General features: G+C 41.5%; 1 protein-coding gene across 1 annotated transcript in view; it reads right to left on the bottom strand.

Annotated features, from left to right (window-relative positions):
- Nucleotides 1-4325, bottom strand: part of metrnlb (meteorin like, glial cell differentiation regulator b) — a 6299-nt gene extending 1974 nt beyond the window's left edge. Inside the window, exons 1-3 of the mRNA XM_008410230.2 lie at nt 3988-4325; nt 2479-2662; nt 2149-2374 (exon numbers count right to left, since the gene is read on the bottom strand). Coding sequence (XP_008408452.1) covers nt 2149-2374; nt 2479-2662; nt 3988-4082 — 505 coding nt within the window. The 5' untranslated portion in view covers nt 4083-4325. The remainder of the gene's footprint in view (nt 1-2148; nt 2375-2478; nt 2663-3987) is intronic.
- Between the last annotated feature and the right edge of the window lie 5923 nt (nt 4326-10248).

Here is a 10248-nt window from a genome sequence, read left to right as displayed (position 1 = left end):
TTCGATTTCCCACCCTCGCCTGTAGTGGCGCTGCTCTAAGAACCACTGAAGGAAACGACACAAAAACCTCTGTTCAATCTTTGTTTCTTCATTGCTTCAATAACCAAGGTAAAACTATGCAAGAGTTGTCTTCATTCTTTAAAAAATGTAAGCAAAAATGCAGTAGCGTCAGATTTTAGGTTGTAGGATTTTACTTTTGGCATGAGCCATTTCTCCTGCTAGCGCTAGACTTTGGTTTTTTTTTTGTATTTTCCCCGAATKCCCTGCACGATAGTCCAGTTCTTGCTTTTGGGTCTGTCGCTGGTTTGCTTGATGAAATTCACATATGCATCCAAGCAGAGACCTGGGTTTGTAGGCAGACCAGAGTTAGATTTTATTTTTTGGTCTGCACTAGAGTTCGATTGCACATTCCCAACTCCCCAAACAACCCGGACTCTATAGACAAACCAACTAGAGTTCTGCTGAAGCGAACTGAACAGGGCTGGTGTGAATGAACACTAAAAGGCCTCCCCTGTGCTACAACATTGTTTTCTAAAAATCCAGTTTTCAGCTAGATACACCWAAAAATCCAAWACTTGATCTTTCAAAGATTGACTTTCCATGTGGATGAGTGGTGGGAAAGCGGAGCAAAACAGGCCTGCGAGTCTGCTCCCATTTCTCTCCGTGCTTCTACGTGCAGGAGGGTGTTTATCCAAAGAGATCAAAAGAAATAAAGCGTGCATGAATGAGCAAAGCAGGTGACTAGAACTGAGAAAAAGCAGACTGAATCGGGGGATTAACCTTCGACCCTGGCAGCTATAAAAACASCACTAAAACGCCAGACGCACACCCTGGCAGGAAGCTTCACTGGGGAGGCTTTCTTCTCCGTCGTTCCCCGCCTCACTGCTTCACACGTGCGGGCGGGCAGCTCAGAGATCCTCCTTTAAGGAGAGGGGAAGACACKGTGGTGGGCCGGGGGATGGGTGGTGTCGGTTTTGACTGGCAGCGGAGGAAGGACTGGCTGACCCTTGTGCTTGACCCTGACAGGACTCTTTTTGATTGGTCTGTTTGTTTTCATACGTGCAGCTCACTTGAGGGAGAGAGGAAGGGCGGGAGGAAGGCCTCATCAAGGTTACGATGAAGAAACAAAGATTGAACGGCGACATGTCTTCTGGCTCACAAAACCTTTTTTTTTTTTTTTAGATGGTTACTGCTAGTCTGCAGAGCTCAGTTTCTGCTTTCAGAGCACCAGAAGCCACAGAAAGATCATAGATAATTTACCAAGAAAAGTTAATGATGTAAAGATTAAATTCCAAACATGTGTTAATGTTTCTCTAAAGTGGATTTGTGATAGAACCATCAAACCGAAAGAAATCTCTTAGATTTTATAAATATTGAAGGTAAAACTGTATAAAACAACAGGATACCTGAGCCAAGAAATCAATTCAGTTCAATTCAAAATACTTTAATGATCTGAAATGGATATTAAATGTTGCTGTAAATTATATTAATTCAAGATCTTTCAAAGACGGCGATGGTTGTGGGCAGAAAAGATCTGTGGTAGCTGTCTGTATTACAGCATATTTAAAGAAGCTTCTGACTGAAGACAGTTTTTTTTACGAGTCTCAGTCACAGAAAGTCTATATTTACAGCCAATCCTGTTTGGTTTACATTTAATATATCCACAGCAGTGGTTGAGGTGGGATTTTGTTTTTGTTAACTTTGTTGGCAAAAAAAAGCTTCCATGACAATATTTCAACTAAAAAGAAAGCAAAATCAGACGTTTTTTTTTTAAAGATTTGTAGGGTAGTGTTGATGCAAAACCATAAATTATTCTCAATTCAGCAGATCAGAGTTTGCACATTATCTTCAAGGCATTTAAATGCACAATCAACTATCTTTAATGTAACGTATTTAAATATTCTGCACCTAATATTACAACACCAACATAGATCAGATTGCTTCATAGACCTACTGTAATGATTCAACAATCAGGTTTGTGGATAAGTCATGTCTAGATACACCATATATATATCACAATTTTAATGGCAGCAAATTTTCGGCATTAAAGACGGAAAGTTTGAAATTTATTCCATCTTATAAAACAAACAACAAAAAAAAACATGTGTTTAGGCGCCTTTGGAAAAACAGAAATAAGCTTCCTGTTACCTGGCTCCTGATGCAGGTATGGGTACATATGGCCCCCTGGTCCCTGACTGAGCACCAGCTCATACTGGAACGCTGTGATCTTCCTGCTGATGTCTCTCTGAGGGACGGCCTCCACAAACAGAGCCCCCTCCTTCAGGCTGAAACAGCGCACCGCACCCTGCGCCTGGTCGGCGTCTGAAAGCAGCAGCCTCAGGTCTCCTTCGTGCTCCAGGTACACATGAGAACCCTGAACAGGATCAGCGGGAGAAGTCGTTCAGAAAATGTGAAACAACCAGGCAAACGACCAGCTGCAGGTTGTCCAGATGAGACTCGGCTCTGTTTCTAAACCACCTGGGAGAAGGTCTGAGGCTTGATGCAGACGAAGACGTCGGCCGTGCGCCTGGACAAAGACTCGGTGTTGGGTCGCAGGTTGACGATGATGGCCCCGGTGGGGTAGAGCCACTCCAGGGACCCCTGAGAGCAGCGGAGGTAGACCTGCTCCACGTCTCTGCGATGAGCTTCATGGCTCAAACCGCTGCAGACAGAGAGAAGAGGACTTTTATTAAGGGTTATTACAAAGAGATGGAATTAAAAAATTATGACCAGTGTCACATTTTCTAGCTATTCCATTTGCATTTTATGAAAAAGACAAGAAGAGTGGGACAATTGTTAAGTGGAAGGATTAAGATGCATGCTTCACTTATAATTTGTTTACTAAATTAAAAATCTGAAAACCGCTTAGATTTCTAAATCTTGACAAAGATTCTCAACTAGATTCAGGCAAAGGCYATTATAGGACAGGAAAATGCTGTGATCTAAGCTACTCTATTGTAGTTCTCGTTGCATATTTYCCTGAACGATTCTGTTTTCTACAAACTCTTGAGAAGCTCACCTTTCCCCACAGCATGATGCTCCCACCACCATGTTTTATAACATGGAAGATGTGTCCAGGGTCCTAGTTCTCTGTCACACTTACTATTTTGCATGTAAGCCAAMAAAGTTCAGTTTAAGTCTCATCTAACAAGAGCACCTTCTTTCGCATGTAAAAAAAGTAAACAGGGTTGAATATATGCAAATATWTCCAAACAGCAGTGGCTTGTGGTTGAAATGTGACAAAAATGTGGAAATATTTCCGGAGGTCTGAAGGCTTTGCCACAAGAGATCAACTGAAACTGAACTCTCAACAGGTGTCGACAAACACCAAACAAATCGTTTCATTTGTCTCAGACGTGCATGAGCAACGACAACCCGCAGGATCTGATAAAAATCGTTAGAAGTAAGAGGCGAGTCAACTTGACAACGCAGTGTTGGCTTACATCTTTTATGAGCGGGGGGTTTGAAGGAGCGATCAAAGGCGCCCTGTGGGTGTATTTACCTAAGATAAGAACCGACATCCCAGTAACGGAGAACGTTCTCCGGATAAGGCGCCCGGAGAACGTGGTCAGACAGTTAATCACACTCATCGAGTTTTTTTTTTTTTTGGTCTGCCTGTTTTGGGAGTCGTTTTCTTAAGAAGAATGACATTCAGAAAAGATATGCGAGCAGGACTGGAGTCATTGCAACAGAAACCACAGGCAATGACGCGCAGGGACCAGTAGATCTTTAACTTATAAACTTAGATTAGCCTTAACATGACCTTAGTTTGGCCTTCCTGAACATATCTTGCTTAAGAAAAAAAAAAGTCGGTGTAGTTAAGATCTTATCTGTTCTAACGGAAGAAAAAAAATCGAGAGTATGCGTTTCCAGAATTCATCCTTAACAGACGGTTAAAACATAAATTTGAATTTCTCTGAGGAAAAGAAAAAAAAAAAGCAGCATTTTATCGACGACGTTATAAGGTTATTAATCCTTCAACCTCACCTTCCTCTCCAGCTGCACAGGTCACTAGAATACTGTGCCACAGTCCGGCACACCAGCACAAACATGACCCAGTGCGTAGCCCACGGCCGGAGCATGGTGGTCTGTTCACCGGATCCCACCTCCACCAGTTCAGCCTCACGCGCTCCCCGCAACTTATCGGCTTTAAAATATCCACAATAAGCATCGGTGGGAGCGCGAGAGGCTACATGACGCGCTGGTCCGAAGTCAAACCCGGAGCGTCTGAGAATCGGAAAAGAATCGGACTGCGGGGTTGTTTTAAAAGCGAGCAGAGCGCACGCGCAGCCGACCGGACAACGGCGGCTTGATCAGAACTTTCTCCTAGASCGCGTCAGCAGGGGCGCGTGCCAGCAGCCGACTCCGCTTCAGTGACACGCGAGCTCTCTCCCCAAACCCCTCCCTCCCGCAGATTGACCGGAAAGATAGGCGCGGACACAGTTTTCAGTTAAACTGCCTACTGGACGCGTAGCAACGCTTAAGCAATTGAAGTCTGGGCAATTTAAGGTTCTCTATAAACCCGATAAGAATAACCTGTTCGTTTTAGTGTGGCTTAGCTTCATGGACAAACTTCTGTAACAGTCAGGTCAGCATGCAGACCAGCAACCTGTTAATGCATGCTCACAAACCTCTGAAAATATCGCTGGTTTATCATTTGGTTTGCTTATGGCCACAGTTCACAAGGTGTGGTAGTTGAGCTGCCGCAGGTGGTTGTCAGAGGAAATGAAGGATACCCGTCAAAACAAAAAACCCGAAGCAAAACTGATTTATTTCAGCAACAAACAATTTAAATTGATTTAACTTTCCTTACACGTTGAGAGATATATTTCAAGCATTTACTTTGGGCGATTTTGCTACAACTCATGTCTGTTTAGCATAAAATGTTCATTTCATATGAAAACAAGAGTAAAAAAGTAGCAACACCTGCTTTAGTAACCAAGGCAACATTGAGCTTGACTGGCCAAGTGCTAAGCAGTCTGGACTTTATCATATGAGTAGCAGAAACATCAACCTAGCATTGCATAAACTGAAGTGAAAGTGCTCAATGACTGGTAAACTGCAAAACTTTTCAGTAAGATAACCTTCCTCCATCTCCTGCAAGACACGTATAACCAACAGACATGAGTTACAATTTTAAAGTGAATTTCAGAAACAAGCTGTTTTAATAAATCACTAATTCATCGAGATGCTGCTTTATTTGCAATGTAAAAGTGTCGAGCTGAGAATCGACAGCAGAACAAAGAGTTGTTCCAGGATCTCAGGAAGGGAAAGTTTTGATTAGTCCCAGTCAAAGCTGCAGCAGATGACAGTAACCAGGTATGAACCTACTTATCCTGCATTTCAGTTCCCTCTCAATTCAGAATTTGCATCTGGGAATAAAATCAAAACCAGCTTAATAAAAGGAATATTTCACCAAACTGAGATTCAGCGAATGTTTGTCAGTAAGTTTTGTTGCTCTTTAGGGAGGCTAACAGCTGTGTAAGGCACTTATTGCTCTTGTGATGTATTAATATTTGCATTTTAAATTGTCCAACGCAACATTATCACGGAATACGATTATAAACGTGGAATACATTAGGAGATCTGAAGCTTAGAAAATAGCAAACAGAAACAAAATCTTTTTTTTTTGCTGAACTTTCATTTGAATTTTAATGAATGTTCTTCTGGCTGAGTGATAGAAATTAACAATAATGACGTCTTGTTAAAATGTAGAAAGAAAATAGCAGCTATTATCGTTATTAAAAAAAATTATGCAATGGCATTTTCACTGCGGTTGTTAACCACTGATTTAGATTTAATCCCTTGAGTGCACATAGCTTTGAATGGTGTCACATTATCGTTTACACTCCGTTTTACTGGCAACTCTGTGGCTCACATTGCTCTACCGGTCTTATAATAGCTCTGCACCGTGAGCTCCACAACCCAGTCTTCCTGGAAAAAATAAAGAAAATAAGGGTCTAAATACAGCTGAAGAGAAAAACAAAAAAAAGTCACACGTATGCTCAAAGCCCCCGTTTGCATCCTGAGCGGTTTTCCCGTGAGAAAACACTCTGAGGGGCGAGCATGATACTCTGTCGTCACATTCCCCTCGACTGCCAAAGTTGTGCAGGGCACATTTAGAGAAATACTGTAGTGAGGTCCTCCACCAAACGCTCACCTCCCCCCCCCTCTCTCTCCACTCCATCAACACACACACACACACATTTCTGCCAAAGTGTTGCAGGAAAAGGGATTAGAGTTGGCTTAACGTCCCAGTGTAAGTAAAAGGCACAAGAAAACAAAKAAGCATCAAARGGGCCAAACTTTCTTTTGAAAACAAACATGGTCTCCTGTGAAATCCTTAATTATGCAAAAATAATTCAAATCCATTTTCAAGGTTTTGTTCTAATCTGTACCCATTGTGCATGTAATGTTTTATTCCACCTTTCTTTTTTTTAAATATTCAAATTGCACTTTACTTTGTTTTTGTGAACTCTGTCATTCAGCAGACATGTTGTAAAATATTCATAACAGAGTGAAATCTATCAGCCGAGCTGCTTTCAGCAGTGAAAGGAAACTGAACCCCACTAGTATTTGYAATTCCAACCTCTTCCTCTTTGGAAACTCTCAAACTAAAAACACTTTCACCACACCGGAGTCTAAAGACGGAGCCCTGATCCAATCACTTCACCAGGTCCGCTGCCGCGATGCTTTTGACCTCACATGCTCCTTTTACCACCTGAAGTATTTCCAGAGCAGCGCAGCCTCTGACCTCCTCCACCCCCCCATCCGCCTGCAGTCACCTGGCTCTTCTCAAGCGGCCTGACAGGAGGAACGCTGCCTGTCTGTCCTCACGCTGGCCCCCCCCCCCACCTCCCTCCTGAAGCCCCGCGCGCTCACATTCCTCTATCTCTTATTTCAGCCCCGGAGACCTTTGATTTCCTCTGTCTTTGTAAGAAATCTTAATTTATCCACAGTGGGCAGCTGAGAAACTCTTTAATGAACCAGAGTGTCTTGCTCAAGAGCAGCGATGATGGTTGGCTGTTGAAAGAGAAGAAAGAACGTTTAGTCAGGAAGCACACCACTTCATACTTCCCTGCATAAAGGGCAACAGACAGAGGTAGTGAAAGTGAGAGGAATCGYGTTCGGTCACCTCTATCTGCCAGAGAGACTGCAGTCCCCCCACCTCTGCATCACCTTTTAGGTTTATCAACAACTGGAGCCGCGACTGTGACAGTATGAAGACCCAAAGAAACAATGAAGACACATTTATCTCAAGTATTTAAAAAAAATCTAAACTCAGCTTCTAAGCTTAGCTGGTATGAGTTTAGTTTTGTAGATTTTTCCAATTGTCTAATGTAAAAGTATAATAGCATGCAACTGTTGTAAAAAAACATGTTTTTAATTTGTTAAAAGTATCACTACYGTTTGCTAAGACACAGATAATCTGCRAATAAACAGATATCTTGGAAGTTGTTTCTCTGCCATTAGCACATTCAGCAGCGTGTACACAAGCATGAGAGACAGCGCTAAGATGCTCCTCCTGSCTCTGATTGGTTGTGCCTCACCAGGAGTATTGCATTTCTGCAGATGGCAGTGGAACCAGCTGGAGGAGCTTGATTACTTCACACATTATCAACATAGTGACAGTTTAAGCAAATATGCAAAAAGCTTTGTCGGTAACACTTTATTTGAAGTAAATCATTACTGATATACATTTTTTATAAAATTATCACTGATTGCATTTTAAAAATTAGGCAACTTTGTGTTATTAAAAGTAAAGTTTAAACAGTAATGATTTCTTGGTTAATGTTAAGTTGTCATAACAAAGACATTTTGAATAATGTCAATTTTGTATTAAAAGTGTCGTAATTTACMGAATGACTCTTTATGACAACAGTCATAAATATTCATGAAGGCTTATTCATGTTCATGACGGGTGTTATGACATGTTTATGACAGTCATAAATATTCATGAAGGCTTATTCATGTTCATGACAGGTGTTATGTCATGTTTATGAAAGTGTCATGACAGTCTTATTCACCTCCCTTCAAGTAAAGTGTTACCGCTTTTTCTTTCCTTACAGTTACACACTGCAGCTTTGAATAAATAAATAAATACATTTTCAAAARTAGCAACAACAAAACTACCTCTGGTTGGTCCACAATCACAGCAACAAGTTATAACCTGTAGTAAACTGCAGCCAAAACGTGGCAGCAGTTTAAATGTTCAAAAAATGTCAGTCACCACAAAGACTCCTYTGAGGTTACACTGGTTTCAACATGGAGGAAGTCTGCTCATGTCTTGGTCCCACTCTGGTAGGTTTAAGTTGAAAAAATTAGGCTCTGTGGTATCACAGTGAAGATGCTAACAGAGTTATCCACTGCTAGAAAGATAGTAATTACTCACTACCGCTGAAGAAAACCCCACTTCTGAAAAGTTGAGCTATTCCTTTTTACTGGTAAMATCTGAATTTCACCACAACCTTGAAAAGTAGCAGCTTTCTAGGAGAGTATTTGAGAGAACCATGGCATCATAAACATTTATGGAGAAGTGATGAAGTGTAGATCAAAATCTATTAAAACATATGATCATACCGAAATGAAAGTTTTTGAGTTGAAGGCGCTTCAGAGACAAAAAAAAAAAAAAAAATGGAGGGACTTCCTCTTGACTGGTCCGTGAACTGTGTAGGCTCAGCAAATTAAAGAACATTACACAGAAACACAGAGAAATGTTTCAACCTTAGTCATCTTAAGTACACCCACCCTACAGAGTAGAGGTTGCATCATGCTGCGGGCTGCTCGGTTGCCTGACACTAGAGCTGCTGAATGTACCTCAGAAGATAACAASACATCTCAAGCTGCTAGAGCCCTCTTTCCACGTGAAGATTTTAGGTTTATCAGCAGCGTAGCAATCCAAAAAGAAATGTGCAACAACAATAAAAAAGAAAGTTATGCTGCTTAATTCAGTGACGGTATCACTGAAAACCTGGCAAAGAAATAAGCTCAAATTGAATATGAACGTGACAGTTACAGGAGGTTTAGTGGCAGAAGACACCAGCAGAAAGGTGCTACACGGCTCCAGAAAACATAGGAAGGTAAATTAGGCTAATAGATGTTTGGTTATGTAACCTTTTATAGTGAATGCACAAAACTGATTTTCCCCTCCATATTTTCTGAAGTAGACAGTGATGAGCGAGAGGTTCTGTTTATGAAGATCATAACTGCAGGTTTGACTTTCAGCAGATACAAAAAAAAAAAAGATCTTTTAATAAGAAGCCATGTTCTCATTCTGTCAAGCTAAATCTGTCGTTCAGTGGAATCTGTGAGTTTTCTAAATATATTTATACGATACAGCAGCATCATTTTTATTCGGGTGAAGTGGTGCTAAAACAGGAAGTGGGCCATGGAAGCTTCCTGGTTTCAAGTCAGCCCACTCCTCTTTACTTGCGCAAGCATCTTGCCTGCGAAGAGATGCTGAAACAAAAGGAATGAGGCGCCGCTTCTGGTGAATGAAGAAGCCCCCGCCATCAGACCTCCGCGACCTCGCAGCTCTTATCTGTCTTTATCAGCAGAACTACACCGAGATCTTGCAGCTGCGTGTCTTTTTTTTTTCTTTCTTAATCCTACACACACTTGTGGGTTTATTTGACCAGTGAGGGCACGCGGGCCCCAGAGTCAGGGTCATCCATTGTGCCTGGTGGGGCTGGTTATCGGCTCTGATGTCTGCAGGGAGACGGAGTGTAAACACTTAGCAAAACTCTGTTTACGCTCTTTGAGTCTCTTTCATAGATTCTCCATTAGGGCTCGCTCTGATCATCCACCAAGTGATTCATCATGAGGGCCGAGAGAGTAAAGCAGACGGCACTTAGTCAGACAAAAAAGTTTGTTTTTTTATTTAAACAGCTTACACGGAACGATGTCACAACGCTAAATGTGTTGAATCAAATTATAAAGCAACTTTTAACTTGATGATAACTAATGTCAAAACATGATTGCAATAGGAACTAACTGCAGATTTACTTATTAAGAAGCATAAGTAAATCTAGAGTGTTGTTAATCTCCCATTGACAATACCTTGTTAACGGGAGAAGTTTGAAGTGTATGTAGACGAGCAAAACAATATGACCGTGTWGCGATTTCCCTGCAGGCCAAACAGTTCATCTGTCCAGATCATCTCATTGAATGGTTTGACTTCTCGTGGTTTTCCTTTTACAACAGCTTGTCTTTTATCTGGATTTCATTCATGTAACTATATAAGTAAAA

This window comes from Poecilia reticulata, linkage group LG1 (assembly GCF_000633615.1).
Source record: "Poecilia reticulata strain Guanapo linkage group LG1, Guppy_female_1.0+MT, whole genome shotgun sequence".
NCBI lineage: Eukaryota > Metazoa > Chordata > Actinopteri > Cyprinodontiformes > Poeciliidae > Poecilia > Poecilia reticulata.
Note: the sequence above shows the minus strand (reverse complement) of the source record. Positions and strands in the feature narration are given on the sequence as shown.